Source organism: Delphinapterus leucas, chromosome 8, assembly GCF_059928025.1.
Source record: "Delphinapterus leucas isolate spDelLeu-1000000601 "Yukka" chromosome 8, BTC_Dleu_Yukka2, whole genome shotgun sequence".
NCBI classification, from domain to species: Eukaryota; Metazoa; Chordata; class Mammalia; order Artiodactyla; family Monodontidae; genus Delphinapterus; species Delphinapterus leucas.
The window spans coordinates 72,356,249-72,378,483 of NC_143136.1; the positions used below are offsets into that span (position 1 = coordinate 72,356,249).

The window sequence follows — 22,235 nt, forward strand, 5'->3', positions numbered from 1 at the left end:
GTGTAACAGATATCAAATGGAGAAACCACGCCGTCCCTAAAGCAAGTAGAGTCTTGTGGATAAACCTAGAGCTGCTGTAGAATGATAATTTTTCTTTTAAGAGGAGCTAAAGCACGGGCTTTAAAACTCAGCACAGCACTGCACGTCATTTTCAAGGCTAAAGAAATCCATTTGCTCTGTTGGTTCTGTTGCACAGCAGGTATGAAGTCTGTCGAAAATGGCTAATAATTGCCTACCAAAATTCATATTAAAACCACTTCAAAGCCACAACGATACACACTCTGAACTCAATTTCAAACTGATTCCAGGCCAGGAACCCTGCTGGGTCATGCTGTGTGCCTATTTATTTGTTGTTATTAAAAAAGAAAAGGAAAAACTAAAACATAGAAAGTACAGCAGCTTCATGCCAAAAAGGATTAAAATGGTCATGATGTAGTTTTTTGTTTTCATCATCTTTTAATTCTGTCTAATCACAGACCTGGAAAGAAAAGTGATCTATGGAAATGGCCTGAGCATCTCTCTAAACTCGGGGTTGGCAAACTACGGTTTCTGGGCCAAACCCGGCCTGATACCTGTTTCTACAAACACAGTTTGACTGGGACACGGCCTGGCTCATTTGTCTGTGTGTTATCTTGGCTGCGTCTGTGCCACAAGAGCAAAGCTAGAGGGCTGTGGCAGGGACCACAGAGCAAAGCCTGACATGGTTACTACCTGGCTCTTTCCAGATGAAGTGTACTGCCCTCTGATCTAAACTGCATGTGTTAGTTTGAACATTTTTACTTTAAAGTCAAATTTACTAATCTTTAAATTGTCTTTCCATTTCTAAGGGAAAATGAGAAAAAGAAATTAATTCCACCTCCTGAGTAACTGAGTGTTATCTATTACTTGACTGTTTTAAGTAAAAATCTCTCCAGAAACAGTTTCAAATTCCAGAAGCTTACAGACATTAAGATAATAAAGGCTTGGGAGGTTTCATGATTCTTTTCTTCTGAAAATGTCTCCTGAGTGTTCCTTTCCCATGTCTCATGATTCCAAGCACCAAGGAATTTCCTCTAGGATGTGCCTGTTAAACAAGAAGCACCTCTGCCTTCGTATCAAGGCTTCAGGCTGTAAGTCACAGTTACAGCCCCAAGGATTCGTTCAGAAATAATGGTTCGCAAACACAAAGAGGAGTGCTTTCCACATTGAAGATTCTGCTGTGAGGATATCAAATCCTGGGCACAAGGCTAGGTTAGCACTTCCCAGAACTTCTATTAGCTAAGCTATATGTATTCTGTGCAGTAGCACAGCTACATCCATTATACCGCAAACTAAGAGGCTGCTCATAGGTTGTTTACAGGACCACAAGAAAAGGGCGACACCACTTACTTTGTACATCAAGTTTCCTTCCTCCATCAATTTCTGTAAAAGTATAATCAGAATATCAGGTTTGGAAGTAGCCATCGCCCAAGCAGCATTTCCTGCAAAATAAACATGTGTTCAGAGACATTCCAGTGGGCCTGGAGCAAAGGAGCTCGATGCTTCCGTGTCCCCGTCACAGCTAAGCCCACAAACAGCAGAGAACCCAGCTGCAGAGGACACTGTAGCGTGTCCTGCAGGCGTATTGTCCTGCGTGACAATACAGCGAAGGGAAGGGAGCATTTAGCAGGGAGTTGCACCCCGCACACCCCGTCACTTGGGGGGGACAAGAGTACTGGGACACGCAAGCATCAGCGCAGCCATGAGCCACCCCTCCTTTCTATGGGGATTTGCTTCCCAATCATCTCTTTAGTTCCCTGCAGCGCTGTCAGGACCACGCGCAGGTGGAGGCGAGGCTTCTCAGCGTCTCTCACACTCGCTGCAGAGTCACCACCAAATCCACTCTGAGACGCCAGCTCTGACCCTGCTGCCCTCCTCCCACCATCCCTGCCCTCGGCCTCCCTGTTCCCGCCTGTGTCTCCTCCTCTCCCGGCGGACGGCACAGCCACAACCTCTGTCTAAGCCTCTTCCAAACACGCACAGGGAGCAACGCTTAAGGGCATGGCCTCAGGAGTCGGACTCAGGTTCAAGGTGACCTGCCGCTCACTATGACCTCAGGGGAGCTATTCACCATCTTCAGGCCTGGGGTTCCTCCTCTGTAACATGATGCTTTCATCATTCCCTACTTATAGGGTAGGTGAGGATGAGATAAGTTAAAACATGCAACTGCTCAGAATAGCTCCTGATACCATGAGCTCCTTAATAATGTCATTTCACCACCTTCATCGCAGTCCCCTCCCCAGAACTGCTGGCAGCCAAAGGTCTGGCGTGAGACCAGAAAAGACAGTGCCGTATGGGGCACTCTTCCCTGCACTCCAACCTCCTCAGAGCTCTGGCCCCTGCCTGACATTATCCTCAAGTCACCCCGTCTCGTCTCCAGTAAGCCCCGAGAGCTCTCCCTCCCAGAACCTGTGCTAGGGTTGCCGCTGCCCTTCCCAGCGGACTAACCGCCCCTCCCGAACAGCAGTCCTCGCACTTGTGGCTCATTACAACTGCCCTCCAGCTCCTGCCCACCCGCCCTCGGGCCCTCCCCACAGAGGCCCCCGGAACAGCTCCCGCTGTGGCTCCCACGCATCCCCAGCACCCCCAGGGCTGGGCTGTCCTTCAACACTGGCCTCTGCTTTCTGCCCACGTGGGCTGTAATAATATGAGTCTTTTACACACTCTGAATGACTGTGATTAACTGAGCCTTAGAGAGGGACAAAAAAAATCTTCACACGCCTGACACCTTACTTCTTAACCCGGGAGCAGGTGGGTACGGTCCCTCGCGTACTCTAAAATCTGAAGCTACCCTCCCTCTCGCTGGTGAACTGCAGAGTTTACTGACCTAACTTGGCTCCTTTTCTCAGCAGTGTAATCACTACAGATGTGTTTCGACAACCGATGGCTCTGTCCAAGGGCCGCATGCCGCTGTGGTCCACGTGCTCGATCACGGCCCCCTTGTCGACCAGGTACAGCACCTGCAAAAGGGGGACACAGGCCCTGAGGGCGCGGGTAGCAGGAGCCCTCACCTTGCCCGACGCTGCAGCTGGTGTAGGAGCTGGCAGTCTTAGCTTCACTCTGGTCTCAGATGCTTCTGGCCTAACGGGATCTTAGAAGCGAAATGAAGTTGACATAGAACAGAGCAGAGGAGCTGCAATCCACAGCTCAAACCCACTCTGCTAAAGTGATTTTGATGTTGGCAATGAGACAGGCAGGTGGATGTTCCCAGGGCGGGATGTGTGTCTGTGCACCCACAGACCACAGACAGTACACACACACTATCACCTGTCTGTCTCACCCCACTTCCCAGGCCACAGAGACGAGACACAGTCACCTTTTCATCTCCAATTACTTAGGAGGCAGGCTTCTGCCATAGCTCCAACATGCTGGCAGGTCATGGCGATGGCACTTCAGAAACACTCAGACCCACACAGCCTGGGTACAGAAGCTGGAAAGACCAGGATCAACTGGACCCGATTATAACTCACTTTAGGGCTTAGGAAAGAGACCTGAACATGGGCACTGTAAAGGTGGCAACTTTGAGACCATGGTACAAAGACTGCCTTGATGTGATAAAACAGCTGTCACTTGGACTAAACAGAGAACAACAGGGAAAACCATGCTGGCCACTAAAATTGCTCTATTCACTGGAAAAGTCTGTAGCCTGCTTAGATTTTCACGTGGATCTAGTAGATCCTATCAGTCCACCAGCTGTTCAAAATGACACTAGAGGGATTAACATCCAGAATATATAAAGAACTCCTATAACTCAACAACAAAAACCTCAAAAACCCAATTTAAAAGTAGGCAAAGGCTGTGATAATCCGTAATGGAAAAGAATATGAAAAAGAACATATATATATATATATACATATATATATATGTGTGTGTAACTGAGTCGATTTGCTGTATAGCAGAAATTAACACATTGTAAATCAACTATACTTCAATAAAATTTTAAAAATAGGCAAAGGGGCTTCCCTGGTGGCGCAGTGGTTGAGTCCGCCTGCCGATGCAGGGGACACGGGTTCGTGCCCCGGTCCGGGAAGATCCCACATGCCACAGAGCGGCTGGGCCCGTGAGCCATGGCCACTGAGCCTGCACGTCCGGAGCCTGTGCTCCGCAACGGGAGAGGCCGCAACGGTGAGAGGCCGGTGTACCGCAAAAAAAAAAAAAAAAAAAAAGAAAAAAATAGGCAAAGGATCTGAATAGATATTTTTCCAAAAGTGACATACAAATAGCCAATAAGCATGTCAGAAGATGCTCATCATCACTAGAGAACTGCAAATCAAAACAACAAGCTATTAACTGTTAGGATGGCTGCTATCAAAGAAAAGAACGAAACAGAAAATAAGTGCTGGAGAGGGTGTCGAGAAACAGGTAGCCATGTGCACTTTTGGTGAGAATGTAAAATGATGCACCCACTATGGACACAGCATGAAGCTTCCTCAAAAAATTAAAAATAGAATTACCCCTCGATTGAGCAATCTTACATCTGGGTATCTATCCAAAAGAATGGATAGATCTCGAAAAAATCTTCAGGCTCTTGAAGAGATATTTGCACACCCATGTTCGTAACAGCACTACTCATAATAGCCAAGAGGTGGAAGCAACCCAAGTGCCCAATGATGGATGAATGGATTAACAAAATGTGGTAAACACATAAATGGGATATTATTCAGCCTTAAAAAAGGACATCCTGACGTATGCTATAACATGAATGAACCTAGAAGACATTATGCCAAGTGAAATAAGTTAGTCACAAAACGACAATATTGTATGATTCCACTTGTGTTCAGGGACCTAGAGCTGTCATTCACAGAGACGCAAAGTAGAAAGATGTTTGCCGGGAGTGGGGGGGTAACGAGGTTAACTGTTTAATGGGTGCAATTTCAGTTTTACAAGACAAAAAAAGCCTGGACTTTGGCTGCACAACGATGTGAAATGTAACACTACTGAACTCTTCACCTAGAAATGGTTACGATGGTAAATTTTATGTTATGTGTTTTTACCAAAATTTTTTTTAAATGACGCTTAGAATGCTAAGATCTTTCACTCTTCCCTAATGTTGATAAACTATAGGATCTGGTAATGTAACGTAAGTTGCAAAAGAAAAGTGTGGAGATCTGAGGTTCAGTTAAATAGCTGTTTCTGAAAATCGACATTTAAGTACAGTTTATAACGTCCAGGAGATTGAAACTATTTAACTGTAACATGTAAAACCATCAGGCACAGACGTGCAGGGTGGGGATGGCTTCTGCTCCAAGGTCCACAGCCCCCAGCAATACAGTACCTGTCTGTCTAGCTAATCCTCACCTTAGACACACGTAACGATTCATGAATGATAATTCTCAAGGAGAAATGAACATTCCTCCAGCACCTGCTTGGTGCCTGGGATATGGACACTGACAAAGTGGTTTTTGCCCTGAAAGACATCTTGTGGTTTTTAGTTTATTAAGGTTTTATCCCTTCCTTCCTCAGTTAGACTTGGGCCTTTGGCAAAGAGATAAAGACAGTGCCCAAAGCATTTTCTATTATTTCTAGACAAAGCCACATCCATTTAAAAACAAACCAACTGATTATTTGATGAGTAATTTCTCACATATATAAAAGTGATTTTTAAATGATCTATACAGGCATTCTATTTACATGGAAACTGTAAGAAAATGAAATGACATATGCACGTGTGTACACATATTCATGTATGTGCATGCAGTTTGTAATCATGGAATTTTAAGCCTTTAAAGTCTATTAAAATCTTTACCCCAGGTCTGGAACAGACTGCGTGCCACAGAATTAGAGGAAAACGAAAGCCACCCCACAGCACACGCGTATGACCCGGCCACACGGGGCCAGCGTCATGCACACTTGGGGATGGCTCAGCTCCCGAGTCTCCACACGGCCCAGTCCGCCTGGCACAGGTGGGGAGCGTGGCCGCCGCGGTACCTACGGTCTCCGCATCGCCGTAGAAGGCGGCCAGGTCCAGGGGGCTGCGACCGTTCTTGTCCGTCTGGTCGATCTTGGCTCCTTCCTCCACCAGGAACTGGACCACAGCCCTGTGCCCTTTCAGACAAGCCCAGCTTAATGCTGACAGACCCTCTTTGTCCAGAGAAGAAAGGGCGGCACCTGAAAGACAAGCCCATTCACAGAACATGACCGTGGAAAGACAAGGCCAGAGGCAGACCCTTTCACACCCGCAGGGGCCTGGCCTAAACAGCATCTGAAGCCAAGGGTGAAGTGATCGTCCCTGCTGCAGCTGGGTAAAGGGTACGTGGGATGCGTCCCTATTCCCTCTACTTGTGTGCAAGGTAAAAAATTTCCATGACAAGAACATTTAACAAAAAGATTTTTTCAAAAACAAAACAAAGACAACAACAAAAAAAACAAAAAAACAAAATCAGAAAGTACTAAACGAGTCTGCCAAAGCTCTTGTCCTTGTCCCTCCAAGACAGTCCCACGCGGGGGGGTGGGACAGTGCGGCTACCTTTCGAAAGGAGAAATTCCACGGTGCTCAAGTGCCCTTCACAAGCAGCCACCATGAGGGGCGTCCGGCCCTGCTTGTCACTTAGGTTCACGTCACAGCCACGGTCCAACAACAACCTCACGATCTGAAAGAAACACTCGGGATTACACGCTTCCTTGCTGCCCCTTGAATCACGTGCTCTCTACTCAGGATGGTTTTTCCACCTTTCAGAGTAGTGAAAGGACTCTCCTCTTTTTAAAAACCCCTGTAAGTCGTGTGATCCATGGGGCCTGTAAAATCTTTCTATTGTATTCCTTTGAACAGACTCTTCTTCCAATATATCTTCTCTTTAACAAGCCTAATTCATTACTATGTCTGTAAAACTTGCACACACAAGGCAGAAATTTGGAGAAGGGAGGATTCCAAGCACAGTCAAGTGATGACAGGACAGCCACTACGGGGCACGTGGGGTAGCTGAGCAGAACTAAAGGGAAGGCACCACAGCCACGGCCCCATGGAGGGGCTGACACCACGTTCCTGCAGCAGGCGGATGCGGCACGGGCAATGGATGAGAAAACACTCACCCACCCTCTCCCCTCAGCAGTCTGCTTCCTGAGGCTTAGGACTGGGGGACCTTCATAGCAGGTGATTTTTGGCAAAGCTTCCTGGAGGAGTTTCAGCCTCCAAGTTATGCCTTTAAACAGTACATGGTGAGAAGGGGGAAAAAACCCCAGAGAGGGGTCTCCTACAATGACCATCCTGGAGGGAACTGCTCTGTCCAGGGGGTTGTGGTCCAGCCTCTCTCCCTCTGGCACCACGCTTGTTTTATTGCCACCACAGCAGAAGGTGGCATATTCCCACTGCTCTCTTGTTCCTGACACACTAACATATGTCTCCAGACTTCCCCACGACTTAGGGAACACAGAGAACAGGAGAGAGGATTATTAGCTAGGGCATCTCAAGGACTTGTGAGAGAGGCAGGGAGTGGCCGGTACAAACCAAGCTCTTAGAAACGGGAAGGAGAAAAGCCAGAATCTCGGTGGGGCACCCTCACAGCTCCTACCAGCAGAGCTAGCAGGAACCGGAAGGGTTGAGACTCCACACTGTGAACTTGGGCCTAGAAAATTCCTTCTATAATGGACATGATGGTGAAATCCATCTGTCTGTTTGCAGCTGTGTGTAACCTGGTGCCAGCCATGGGGTAGATACATGGTCACTGTTTACAAAATGAAGGAATAAATGACTGAACCACTGCTATCAAGGACCCCTTGCTCCCTTAATTAGACTAAAAGCAACGATGCGTCGCTCCTTGTAAAAGAAACCAGCCTGAATCACAGTGCAGGACCAGAGGGAAAAGGCTTCCCCTCCCAAGGAGCACAACAAGTCCACTCTTCTCCCAAGCCTGCTGGACAAGTGGGTTGCACAACCACAGCAGCCACTGTGTTACACCAAGTCTTCTGCTGTCAGGACAGGGTGCACCCATTCCATTTCCCCTCCCCGGTTATGGGGAAGCAGCTGTGGGTCTCTGACCTGGTTACCAGCCTTGCTCCCAGTTACCAGCCAATGTGGCTGACTGTGCTAGCCTGTCAAGTGTCTGCCTTGATACAGCAGTGCTCACAGCACAAGCAGAAGCCAAGAATGTGAAAAAGACAGGGCCCAGAGCAGGGGAGACGGGCAGTAGCGATCTCTATCCCATTCACTGTTTCTGAAGCACTCGGGGTCCCCCGGGTACCTGCCAATGCCCCTGGCGTGCCGCACAAAACAACGGAGGGACCCCTCTCCTGTTAGTCCGAGACGCAGCAGCTCCACACTCCAGCAGGAGCTCGCAGACCTCCAGCTTGCCTCGTCCTGCAGCGGCCGTCAGGGCTAGAGGGAAGTCACAGGGGGAGGAGTCTGTTAGTAAGATGGCCACATGGTAGTGGCTAAAGGTGGCCACAGACTCTCTCACACTCCTCCCACTGAGAGGAGGGGGACCACGTATCCTGCCCCCCTTGAATCTGGGTAGGCTCTGTGACACCTTTTTCTTTCTTTCTTTTTAAAAAAAATTTTTTTTGGCTGTATCGGGTCTTAGTTGCGGCTCGCAGAACCTTTCGTTGTGGCACGCAGGCTCTTCGTTGTGGCATGCCGGCTTCTCTCTAGTTGTGGCGCGTGGGTTTTCTCTCTCTAGTTGTGGCGTGCAGGCTCCAGAGCACGTGGACTCTGTAAGCTGTGGCCCGCAGGCTCCAGAGTGTGTGGGCTCTGTAGTTTGCAGCACACAGGCTCTCTAGTTGAGGCGCATGGGCACAGTAGTTGTGGTGCACGGGCTTAGTTGCTCTGCGGCATGTGGGTTCTTAGCTCCCCGACTAGGAATTGAACCTGCGTCCCCTGCATTGGAAGGCAGATTATTTACCACTGGGCCACTAGGGGAAGTCCCTCTGTGACACCTTTGACCAACAGAACAGAGCAGACATGATGCTGTGCCAGTGCGTGGGCCCAGGCCCTGAGGTGGGCAACTTCCACTTCCTTGAGCACTCCTTGGAACCAGCTGCCACGCTGTGAGGAAGCCCAAGCAGCCCTGAGGTGAGACCCACTGGGAGAAGCTGTGTGTGGCCAACATCCTAGCAGACAGGCAGCAACACTGTCAACTACGTGCGTGTGTGCCATCCTGGAAAGGGATCTCCAGACACAGTCAAGCCATGCCAGCTAGAGCTGTGAGAGCAGAGATGAGCCATCCCTACAAGCCTGGCCCAAATGCAGATTCAGGAGCCACTAAGCGTTTGTTTTATTGTTGCCTTTTTTCACAGTAAGAGACAACGAGAATATAGGGCCACACAAACACAGAGATCAGTATTACTGTCAAGACCAGCTTCTTACCCTAAAGTCACACATTTCAATCAACAGGAGCTAACGATTGCTGAGGCAGTGAGACCATATCACATCGTTCCTGCCTTCAGGGAGCTTAGAATTTCTGTAACAAGTCCAAATCCTGGGTTAAGAATGTCAGCAAAGGAACAAAAGGACAATTAGGCTGTGGAGGGCCTTGAGTGCCCCGGCGAACAGCCCAGTGTGATCCTGAGGCAGGGAGCTGTAGCTGGCAGCAGAGGTGCAGCGGGAAGGTCAGCCGAGGACAAAACGAGAACGGTGTGAAGGGAACGAATGCAGGCCCAGAGTCCTCAGGACACCCTCACAGCAGTGACTGCGCCTCCCCACCCCCAAGGCATGATTCCTAATGGGGGCTGGGGAGGCAGAAAGACGGGTTTGTTAGAAGAGGGGCTCTGCCATGGCATGAACCACTGTCTAGAGGGAAGGACAGTGGCAGGTTGCAGGGACAGCCCCAGGCCAAGACAAAGCTCTTCAGCAGAGGACAGGAAGGGGTGAGGGTGGGAGACGGAGACACAGCAGTTGGGAGTGTCTACAACGCAGAGGGGGAAGGAGAGGGTGGAGCTTGACGCTGCGGCTCCGCTGTAGTCCTAGGTCGACTCCGTCTCTACATACAACCTCACACCTCAAACTTCTGGCTTCCTGAATAAAGTAAGCGTCCCTCCAAATCAGTCAGACGTCTCAGTATGAAAACTAGGAAGACACAGGAATAGGTCCTTCACAAAAGGTGAAGTCCAAAGGCCAACGAACTTATGAAAAGCGCCCAACCTCACTAGCAGTCCAAGTAATTGAGAAATGGGACCCGCTGCTGGTTGAGGACATACACATCCTTCCACGCAGCAACCCAGGTGTAGATGCGTGCCCGGACGTGCCCCTGGAGCACACGGGGAGGCGTGCTTGTGACAGCCTGAGCTGAAGCAGCCCAGCTGGCTGCGGACAGCCGACCACAGGTCATGGTGCAAACACTACACGGCCACCAAATGAACACCACATGGCTAAATGCAGTGCACCGGGTCCGCCTCCCAAATTTAACAGAGATTCCAAGAAGCAAAACACAGAAGAACACACAGGGCGACAGCTCAGAACCGAGAGCACTGCTGGGCGGTCTCAGGACAGGTCCACAGTGGCCCCCTTTCCGGGAGGGCAGGGCCGGCATCGCTGGGAACCCTGGGTCTCCCGGCGCTGCTGAGACGGGGAGCCAGGGGCTCAGCAATGCAGCTTCCCTGTGTCCTCTCCAGACCCCCTCTCAGGACAGACACCATGCCTACTCCAGCTCTGTCGGCCGACCGTGGTTTACCTTCCAGGACCGCACACACGAAAAGGATGTAAACATGACACCTGGACCTCAGCTCCCTCTCAGGGACAAAGAAGTCGCCAACCGCTTTACTGATTTTCTCAAGACAGGGCAACCAGTAAAAACCACAGACGGGGAGTAGAAGCTATCTTGGGTCTCGACCACGGGTGCCATTCCTATCCGTGTTACACAGACAGGCTCGTTGTCACGCATCGCACATCTAAACTTGTAAATAACTTACAAATAAATACCGTAAACAGACTAGTATGGATATCGGTTTATAGACTGATGCATTGGGCTGGAGGTGGGAGTTCCCATACCCCAAATGTCTGAACACCAGTGGCCAAGTAATCCTGTCTGTCCTGTGAGCTTCTACACTAGTGGGCCGTGGTCCTGCTGCCGGGCATGCCCATCACGGTCTGTTCCTGCCACAGTGTGAATGTTGACGATTCTGAAGTAACGTGGGCCTTGGGGCGCTTTTCTTTACACTGTCTGGATGGGTCTAACACCACATCCCTGCAAGCGGGGGCTTTGTGAGATGGAAGATCTGGACGCTGAGCCACTCCCTGGGCCTGTGGCTCCCTGGCATCCTTCCTGCAATTAGGGAGCCCCTCCTCTGCCGGGAGCGGCCTGTGGCACGGCGCGGGCACTGGCGCTGCAGGCGGGGACGTGGCCAGGCGCAGGCAGGACACCGTGGACGTAATAAGCTCAAGGCTCTTCCGTCCGACGAGGCCCGACGCAGCTGATCACCCTGACGTTCCAGTCTCTTTTATTTGGTAAACAGGTTTCATCCGCATTATAAATGGGGCCTTTAAGTCAGGATTTCTGTTGCAGCTGCCACTGATTTTTTTTTTTTGCAACAGCACATCAAACATGACAGCCCGGCACTAAAAATAGGGCCCCGTGTTTGAAGGAGGTGCCAGAGGAGCCAGAAGTTAGAACAGCTGACAGTCGGAGGGGAGCGCCGCCCAGGCCCAGAGACAGGGCTGGATTCCCTTCTCCCTTCCAGCCCGATCGGCTGCACTTTTGGTGATTAGCCTTCTTCTGAGATGGTGAAGCACCTACCAGCACAGGCTGGGAGTCTCACACAGCTGGCCTAAAATGGATCACACCTCCCTAACGAGGCTCTCGCTTTCACCCCGATGCCCCAAACAACAGGACCTGTGTTTTCCTTTTTCTACTCAGAGGGAATCTTTTTGGTGCCATCACTCAGGGCCCCTGAGGCTAAGGGTGTATCAAGTTCTAGCAGCCACGAGGATTTAAGGATACCATATTCGGAAACAAGCGAGGCTGAAGAATAGTCAACCAGATGCTTAAACAAACAAAACCAGCAGAACTCTGCTCAGGAATTCCAGTTATTCTGCTGAAAAGGCTGTCCTCCGAGCAGACCAGCAGCCCCTAACAAGGGTCAGCGCACTCTGCCTGGCCGGAGAAGGGGGAGGGGCCGGACAGGAGAGAGCGCCTGGGAGAAGGGCAAAGCCTTGGCTTCCGGCCAACGGAATTCAGAGAGGAAGGAGAAAGAAGACCTGGTATGAAACGGGGACTCTCAAAATCAACCTGAGCTCATGGCGCTTCGTAGGACTCAAACTGAACATAATTTCTTCTACTGCAAAATCCTCAACAAGATGGCATTTCTGTAATTAAATTCCCACGAAGGCATGTGTCATTTTCTGATTAATTTTACCTCGGCCATACTGTCTTCTGTCTTCAGAGCATGAGTACGTTTGTGGTGGCAGATGTGCATTTTAAGAAAACCCAATTGACCCTCAACAATACGAAATCCTCACTGAAAACATCAGTGAGAGATGGTTCCTGGTAAAATGGATCATTTGCAGGAATCTTTTAAGAACTAAAGTTCTCCGGGCAGAGATGTGATTCACAAAAGCTCAACGCCAACTTGCCTGGAACACAGTCATTCCATAAGCAGGGCTGTTTGTGATATTTTATGGCAGGTCTGTCCCTCAGACACACAGGGGTGTGTTCCTGGGCCAGGCCGGCAGGCCTGGGGGCTTCAACAATGGATTGTCACCCCCTCTGCCCACATCCTTCTCTCCCGACTTACAGAAAAGGGTGACAGGTCAGAGCACACGCAGGCGGTCCCTGCTTCTGGACAGTGACCTTTTCATACACCACACAGTGACGAGCCAGCCCACACCCCTAGGCCCCAGCTGAGCACGCGAGCCAGAACAGTGCGCGCCCGCAGAAGCGTGCTTCCTGCCGGCTGAGATGGCGGCCCGGGTCGTGGGCAGCGTGGCTCGGCTTTGCTTCCATACGTGTGTTCACTGGTGTGATTTATTTCCTGACGTGCTGGCTCTTCCCATCTTTTATAAAAATGGGTGGAAAATGAATAGTGGTAAGCAGCAGGGGTCTCATAGATGTCATCTAGTTGCGACCAAGATGGAAACCATTAGATGCGACAAAGGCAGTGAAGACAGGACCCGGGCCGGAGGAGAACAAAGGTAAAAGTGCACGTGGAACGCTGGGGAATTCTCAGCTATTTTATCTAAATGCTGAAATGTAATTTGGGATTCTATAATTTTTTAAACCTCTTTGGGAATGGCAGCCCCTCGCCCTGCACTTAACAAATGACCTCTCGAGGAGTTGTCACCCCAGAGGCTAGTCGGCCTGTGTTTTGCTTTGCTGCCCTTTGGGTCTGGGCAGGGCTGCCACTGGTCCCAAAGGCCTCTGAATGAAAGCAGTGCCCTTTCCTCGCCCTGGGAAGTCAGGCAATACCCCCTTCCCCTCCCCCTTCTATGGACAGGGCTGAGATTTATAAAAGTCCAGTATCATAGCCTTGCTTTGTTAAGTATTTCCTTCCTGGCTGAAGGAGGGGAGGGCTTCCATTAGAAGAACAAACTCCTCAACAGCTATAAATTCTTCATCTCCGCAAAGATCTGAATTCTCAACAATGCAAAGGATAAAATAAAAAACAAAGATTGCTCTCACTGAAAAATGCCATTGCACCAGGAGACGAACCCCCAGGAGCCTCCAGCACCCCCAGCCTTGACAGACACCCGTGCTGGGAGGGTGACCTTGCGAACAGGAAGCCGGCTCTGCCCAAAAGCTCTCTGAAGCTCACCAGTGGCTGTTTGGAACACCTTCCTTATTGTTCTGACCCTGCCTCCTCATTCTGCACTTGGCATTAAGTCTCCCAGGAGGGCCTGCAGCTGCAGGCCGGGCTGGGGTCAAGGAGAGGGAATCTCTGTTGACAAGGCAACAGGCGGCAACCAAACCACACATAAAGATGCCCGCACCAAGTCAGCCCATTTCCCAATGGACTACTTACAAAGCAAGGCAGAAACCAAACCTGAGGAACCAAGACACCCCTGGCATGTGACCAGTTCTAGAGTAAAAACATGCTGTCGGTCTCTGTACACAGCTTAAATACGAACCTCCAATTACCAAGGAATTTTTTTATAGAAATGTGTCATTGCCACTAAATGGGACTTCCCATGTGACCAAAATTCTTTTCCATCCTTCAAATCCATAAAGGAATTGCAAAGTGACTAAGATTCTGTCACTTAAGCATTCATTTCAATGCTCTATCAAGACCAAAGGTATAGCATAAATCTATTACAATAATTAATATTAACAATCAGCTCCTCACAACCTTTGCAGCGTATCGTATCTGTTGAACACTTAGAGCTGCCGAGCTCTGGGCAAAAGACTATGGGTGAGGGCTTCCCTGGTGGCGCAGTGGTTGAGAGTCCGCCTGCCGATGCAGGGGACGTGGGTTCGTGCCCCAGTCCGGGAGGATCCCACATGCCGCGGAGCGGCTGGGCCCGTGAGCCATGGCCGCTGAGCCTGCGCGTCCGGAGCCTGTGCTCCGCAGCGGGAGGGGCCACAACAGTGAGAGGCCCGGGTACCGCACACACACAAAGAGAGTCTGGGTAAATTCTTACTTAAGCTTGACAAGAATCCTTCGACAGATTATGATGTCCATTTTACTGAGGTGAAGGAACTGAGTCACATCACTTGCCCTGAACCACAAAGCTGAGTCAGTGTCAGTTAGAAATTAAACCCAAGCAGCTGAAAGAACCTGGAGGCATGCTCTCAATCAGAATGGGAAGGCCCTGGTTATCTGAGACTTTGGGTCCTGGTTCTGCCACCCACTCACTGTGAAACCTTGATGAAATAATTAAATTTCTTTGGACCTCAACTATTTGCACCTATACCATAAGCTTATTAGTCTCTTTCAATGATATGCTTTGTGATTCTAAGGGTCCTAGGTCTGGAGAACTTTTAAAGAAGGACAAGAAAACAGTGCAATGTGAGATTACTGGACAAGATGGCAGAACAGAATGGACCCCGAGCTTACCTCTTCTCACAAGCAAAAGAGGAAGATCCTGACATATTTTAATAATATACTCTGACACTTGTAAACTGCTTCCTACATGATGCTTCATGGTCCTTCAAATTCATAAATTAATTTAATATATATACAACTAACTTCTGGGATTTCCCTGGCGGTCCAGTGGTTAAGACTTTGCCTTCCAATGAGGGGGAGGGGTGCACGTTCAATCCCTGGTTGGGGAGCTAAGATCCCACATCACAAGCCTTGGGGCCAAAAAACCAAAACATAAAACAGAAGCAATATTGTAACAAATTCAATAAAGACTTTAAAAATGGTCCACATCAAAAATCTTAAAAAAAAAAAAAAAATATATATATATATATATATATATATACAGACACACACACACACCTAACTTTTACAAGGCAAGTACCACTCATCCTGGTTTTGCAGATGAGGAAAATATGTTCCAGAGAAGTTGAACAACTCACCTAAGGTCACACAGCTAGTGGGAGGGAAGACAGGATTTGAAGTCAGGGAGTCTGGCTGGAATCTGAGTTCTTAATTCTCACACTTCTGCCCCTAAGAAGTCTCCTTTTAAAAAATATCCAACTAATCAAACAGACCATGAACGTTGTTTTAGAACAAGGGTACTAGAAAACACTTTTCTTCTCCTGAAGAGCTGTTAAGCTTTCTCCCACAGACAGTAAGAATAATCTGTAATGACTACGTTTCCTTCTAACTCTTCTGGTCACACAGCATCCTACGGCCAAAACAGTAGCTCAACCTAGTAAACATTCAGGACATTATGGCAGGAATATCCCTGCTCTTCCTCATGTCCAATTCCTGACTTCTTCCCCTTTTCTTATATGTATTAATTCAAGTAAGCCTCTTCAAATCCTTTGAGGAATTATGTGTGCTATAAATAACATAATTCAATTTAAGAACAATTTCCTAAACTATGGATGACATAAATCATGTTTCATACGGACTTTGTGCCAAAAATCTATCAGGGGATCGCAGCTTTGACCAGCTGTCACTTGCAAAGTGTGCTGAGAATGTTCACATTTTGGACAGACCCTCTTACGCACCGAATTACGTGAAGCACGTACAACGTGCTCCTTCTTGTGCCCTCAAAGGGCTGGGCGTGCGCTGAGGAGAACAAAGCTATGGGCAGGACCCCACGTGAGGGGTCAGTGTTTAAAAAGGGGGGCAGTTTCGACAAAACCATCCTACACAAGTTGAGATCCAGGCTCAAAAAAAGAGAATCCAAGTATCACTGCTGTAGGAATTTGGAAGAATCAAGGATGATTTTTCTGTGGGAGAGCAGGTAAATCATGTGCAGTCCTGTTAGGAGGGAGTGACCAAAAGAACAAGCAGCCGCGTTTGTGGGTAAAGATGCTCTAAGCTACCAAGATGTAGATGAGCACATGCCTTTCTGGTGAAAGCCCAAGTTTTGTTTTTGCCTTTTTAATGAATAGGAAGGAACTCACTAGAACAAAGGCCTCTGTGTACAGCGAAAGCAGTACGATGAAGGCGGAGCACAGGGTCCTGGTAAGCAGTCAAGCTACCAGTCCATCTACACCTGAAATGCCTCTGCGGGTTTCTACGGGCCCCCACTCCTTGCCCCTCACCTGCCCTGTAGGACAGGGACACACAGGTCCTCTGATTCCGGCTGTCCTCTCAGCAAAGGTCTCCAGAACACACCCACGTCAGGCGCAAACCCCAGGGGTCTGCTAGAGCAGGAAGGAGACAGGGTGTGGACAAACCCAGTCCCTTTGGTTCTTACCCCTCAAATCCTCTCTATTGTTAGGGTGACCCCATGCCCATCTCCCTCCTTCCAGAGCCTGCACTACCCCCTCCCCCAGTACCTACATTACCCCCTTCCCCAGTGCCTACATTACTCAACTTTGTCCCTCCCCTTTCACCGTCCTGGGTTATTCCCCAATTCCCCTCCATTCAGGGTCCAGAGCTCCCCCCTCCCATCCTCTCCAGGGTTCTGGGTTATCCACCCTTCCCCTCCCTGCCTAGGTCCTGGGTTGCCCCCTCCATCCAGGATCCTGGATCACCTCTCCCCACCTCATTCTGGGTTATCCCCTCCCTCATATCCTCTAAGGTCCTGGGTTACCCCTCCTTCATGCTTTCAAAGGACAACCAAGAACTTCTGCCTTGTTTAGGACTGACAGAAGCCTGGATCTCCACCAATCTTATTATACTTTCCTAAAGCAAACACCAGCAGAGGAAGGAATGCCTGGACAAGGATTTTCCAACAGCAGTACTGGTGAGGGGCTCGGGACCTCCAAAAACATCAGGTATCTTCAGTGTACAAGAGAAGTCACTTGCTTTTCCCTACAAGATACATTCAGTAAATTCCTTCACACAAATTCTCCACATGCCCCAACAAGCAAGAGACCGATTCTTTCCTTTCCAGTCTCTCACCTGAATTCTGCCCTGAGATGTACCTAACCTGTGTGAAGGCCAAACTCAATCCAGTAAGTCTCAAGCATTCTTTAAATTCTTACCAAACAATAGCCCTCCTCTCTCCAAAAGACCTAAGGTGAAATCTGAATAAACAAAGGGTTATTTTTAAATCAACAACAAGGCATCCTGTCGCCTGACAGGCATGCACCGAGTTCTGGGGTGGCTTTGGGTGTGATGAGCTCTGCTGTCCGTGGTCCCTGCAATGAGAGCAGGAGGACACCTCACCCCCAGAAGGACAGGCAGAGCCTCAGAGTGGAAACTGAAGCAGCTGTATGGAGACGAGAGGGAAACTTTTAACACATCAAGGACGAAGTACAACTCATTACCTGGCTTCCTGGCCCCCGTAAGGAAACAGATGTGAGGACCCCTCCCCCAAGACTCGCCTGGAAATGCCCACACCCCAGCCGACAGGCTGGGCCTGAGACTCAAGTCCCATCCAGAATTCCGTGCAGAATTAGAGAAGAGTGAGTGACCTGTGATCAGCATATATGCTGGACTAAACTGCCTGTGTGAACTATGACGATGGAGGGCCACGCAGCTAAATACTGGGGAGAAAACTTCAGCCCTTCTTAGAGAGGAAAATACGGCGTTGTTAACAGCTTTGGCAATAAAAACATAGTGTTTACAATGATTCAACTTCTTTGGAAAGTATTTACCAACTAAAAGAGCATGGACAACATAAAAGAACACTTGGCATGAAACATTTCCGTCAGACGTCTACCTCCCTCTGACTGACGGGGCCTCTCAGGTCAGAAATTAGGGAAGGGCAGCCCTTGGGAGCAGTCGTATGGCAGGCGGGACAGCGTCCTGTCCGTTTGTGAAGCCCACGGCTCCAGGCCTGCTGCAGACCAGCTGTGAAGCAGTGAGAAGGATTTCCGAGGGACAACAGTGTGAGGGCGTGGCACATCGGGGGAGTGGGCAGTCGGGCTGGTGATGCAGGGAGGGAGATGTTATGGACACACAGAAGGGGCTGGCACGGTCCATCCTGGCCTGTCACCCGTGCCCACACCACGTGTGGCTGCTAATAGCTGGGGGTTCCAAACGATGTAACCCAGCACCCAGCCAAACTGATGACTGGGATGAAGGCATCTCAGCCAGCCTGGAATCCAGCAAGACATGAAGACACCAGAGGATTGGGTCCCGATGAGCAACTGGGCTCCTTACCTCTCCCCTCCAACAACACAATTTCTCCCAAATTATTCTGCAAAGTGAGTGTCACCTACCCTAAAAGTTAACCTAGCTTTGTTTTCTCTAAACCTGCTTGTCCGCTCATTCAACATCTATGTGACAAGCACCAGGCAAGATCAGTGGCTAGTGGCTACCTGGCTGGACAGCACAGAAAGCAAGCATTTCCATCACCACGGAAAGTTCTACTGGACAACACGAGACCAGACACAGTGACCACACACAGAGATGAGCACAAGAGACCTGGAAAGTTCTGCTCTCCTGAAGCCCTCAATTTGGGGACGACAAGCTTGCATCAAATAAGCAACACCAACAATCGAATTTATCAGTGGTAAGTATTACGAAGGGAACTGCAAGGTGACCCCAAGGGGCCGGGGCTGGGAAGTCTTTGCTTACAAGACAGGCAAACTTGCTGAAACAGAAGGGCCTTTATGCCCCTGTAAAGAGCGTGAAGTTCTGCCCAGAGACAGACAACAGGCTCACAGACTTGACAGTGGCCTAGAGTTTGGAAGCACAGTTCCTCTGACAATTCACAACACCATGAGTCACCAGTTAAGCATTTCTGATCATTCCAGTTTGGGCAGATTCCCATCACACACTGACAAGGAAACAGTAACTCGGTTAGGTCAAGACTTCGTGGGAGCCAGTACTTGCTTGTCATGGCTGTGGAATGCCTGAAACAGAGATAACGCAAGCATCCGATGCGTTCTTGTCATGGTTCAGGCTGCCCGGAAACCATGGGATCAAGGCTGTCCGACCAAGAGTGTGAACGTCACGAGCAAAGGGTCTCGGCTGCCTCGCGGGCAGAGCTGCTTGGTGGAGATGCACCCCAAGCCCACTGCGCTGTAGCTCCGAGCTTTCTCCTTACTCCCCGCCTCCACCTGAGTGTCACACTCCTTGAACTGCATAAGCCCGAGGAGAAGCGCTAAAGAGCTACAGGACTGATTTTGGAAGGGCTGGATCTAGACATCAAACAGACGTAAAAAGCAAATGGCTCCAAATGCTGGTGGAAAGGGAAACTTACATAAATTAGGCCCTCTGCTCTCCAAAACCAGCAGACATACAGGCATAACTCATTTAATTGCACTTTGCAGATACTGCCTTTGCTCACTTTGTGCCCCGGTGTCATGTTTTGGTAATTCTTGCAGTATTTAAAAACTTTTAATTATTATTATATACTCGTTATGGTGATCTGTGATCAGTGATCTTTGATGTTATTATTGCAAAAAGATTACAACACACCGAAGGCTCAGATGATGGTGAGCATTTCTTTAGCAATAAAGTATTTTTAAATTAAGGTATATACATTTTTTAAAGACATAAAGCTATTACACACTTAATAGACTACAGTACAGTGTAAACGTAACTTACATGCGCTGGGAAACCAAAAAATTTGTGTGACTCACTTGTACTGTGCCATTCACTTTATTACAGCGGTCTGGAACCAAAGTCACCATATATCGCCAAGGCACATCTGTATTCTGCAACTTTTCTTAAAACTCTGAGTTTACTGCAATAAACCCCAAAGTAAACATTGTTCCCATTTTAGATGAATGTCTTAAAAATCTACTCTATACACTGTCTTGTCTCTTTATACCTAAGGCAGGAGCCACCCCCCTTTCGGGACACTGTTTGGTGACTCCAGGTCATCAGCAGGGAGATGCTCAGGGCACTGAAGACACACAACTGAACCTACTGCCATCACCTCCACGCGGATGAGCCTGGGTGACAGGGGGCCTCCCGTGGGGCTGTGCCCCCTGTGCTCCCTCCTCCCCGGCTGTCCGCTGTCATTATCTCTCACCGATGAACTGCTGCTTCCAGTCGGCAACAGGCATGAAAACCCCACTTGTGCAACACACAGCAGCTCCCCCGGGATTGCAAGGGTCCCTCCCAGCAGAAAAGTGGAGGAGGACTTTGCGCACTGATTTGGCGCTCCCACCTCCTGGACGTGGCTGGGAGAGGACAGACGGGCGGGTAGCTGTGCTCCAAACAGGGCGGCGTAGTGCTGCACGGAAACCAACGGGCCCTTCAAAGATGGGCAGGTGAGCCAAGAACACACCCCGGAGACCCTCTCTTGGAGCCCCATCAGCTGGCTTTTTTTTTCTTTTTTTTTTTTTTTTTTTTTGCGGTACACGGGCCTCTCACTGTTGTGGCCTCTCCCGTTGCGGAGCACAGGCTCCGGACGCGCAGGCTCAGCGGCCATGGCTCACGGGCGCAGCCGCTCCGCGGCATGTGGGATCTTCCCGGACCGGGGCACGAACCCGTGTCCCCTGCATCGGCAGGCGGACTCTCAACCACTGCGCCACCAGGGAAGCCCATCATCAGCAGGCATTTTAAAGCCAAGCTGTCCATAGCTAACCTACACTGAATAGACTTGTATGAACTCACACAGGGTCAAACAGAAATAAGGAACGGCATTATTCACACACAGCGTCTGGTTGTCCCATCACCTGCCCACACCCCAGACACGATCACTCCTGGGATCCTACCCTCTCACTGTGGTTGGAGAAAGACAAGCTCCATCCTAGAGTGCCTTAGACACAAAGCACCACTGACCACACCCAGGAAAGAGGATCAAACAAACCAGGAAGCAAAACAATCGCTTTCACTCTGAGGGTCCCCAGCAGTTAGGAAGAGTGCACAGAGCAGCTGCTGGGGACCCACCAGCTGGCGACTTGGTGAGAAGAGGATTATGAGCTGACCCATCCACTCAGGCTGTCATCAGCACCGGGGCCTTCTCTTCCAGAAGGCATTTGGGGTCAGGTAGTGTGGACCCTATGTGGCCAAATCCCAAACACACACCTCACAATCTGGGCAATGCAGCAGACACTCGTGCAAAGCCCCACTATTTGCAGATGTTTTCTCATCTAAAACCTCCTCCTCAAGATTTCAAAGTATTCCTCTGACAACCACAGACCTGGAAATCAGGAGGGTTTGTGGTAGCCGACATTGGTGGACATTTTTGAAGGAACACAGGAGAAAGGTATGAGAGAGAAAAACGCGGAGCAGGCAAGATTGGTTTTACTGACATGCAGCCACAGAGTGCTGCTGGGGCCTCGAAGCCTGAGAAATAGTGCTTAGCTTTCTCTTGGTTTAAATTTTTTCAAAAGTCTCTCAAAGGCTTGCCTGAGTTAATTCACGCTGAATGCCTGCTGAGGGAAGAGGTGACCTGCTTCTCAGGCTGCAAAGTGGTCTGAAGGTTATGCATGAGGCTTTGGAAGGGAGAGGCTGAACTATTACTCATCCTTTCATTGAGGCTGATGGGCGTCTGTAGTTTCTCTTACGTGCTTCTTTAGCCTGCAACCGAGCAGATTCTCAAGGGGGAAGGGAGGGAGGTGGTTACTGAAATTCAGGACACACCATCTCCAGACGAAACAGACTGCTCACACAGAGCCCTCAAATGAAGCCCTTCTCTGCTTCTCTGGCCTTTTTTTTCCAGAAAGAAAACTCAACTCTAATATTAAAGATTGGAGATTCTTATCTGAGCTAAGTGAGGGCTGTCACTGTACTGCTACTAGCACTGACCCTCATCATCACCACCAGCTCCTCTCATTACTGGTGCTGTAAGGCCGGCACTTCAGACAGCTTCTCACAGCGCTTCTCTATTTGTCCTGAAGCCACGAAACCACCTGGGTGCCCTGTTAGGAAAGGGGAGTCTT

The 22,235-nt window shown here is 49.5% G+C and overlaps 1 protein-coding gene across 13 annotated transcripts in view; it reads right to left on the reverse strand.

Moving 5' to 3' along the window:
* Nucleotides 1-22,235, reverse strand: part of TANC1 (tetratricopeptide repeat, ankyrin repeat and coiled-coil containing 1) — a 246,172-nt gene that overhangs the window by 21,088 nt on the left and 202,849 nt on the right. For all 13 annotated transcript variants that reach the window (XR_016393996.1, XR_016393997.1, XR_016393993.1 and 10 more), the window contains 5 exons: nucleotides 8,196-8,329; nucleotides 6,485-6,608; nucleotides 5,951-6,126; nucleotides 2,846-2,978; nucleotides 1,369-1,460 (listed from right to left, as the gene is read on the reverse strand). Coding sequence is in view for 8 of the 13 variants with exons in the window: in XM_022569802.2 (XP_022425510.1) it covers nucleotides 1,369-1,460; nucleotides 2,846-2,978; nucleotides 5,951-6,126; nucleotides 6,485-6,608; nucleotides 8,196-8,329 (659 nt within the window). In the remaining 5 variants the exon portion in view is untranslated. The remainder of the gene's footprint in view (nucleotides 1-1,368; nucleotides 1,461-2,845; nucleotides 2,979-5,950; nucleotides 6,127-6,484; nucleotides 6,609-8,195; nucleotides 8,330-22,235) is intronic.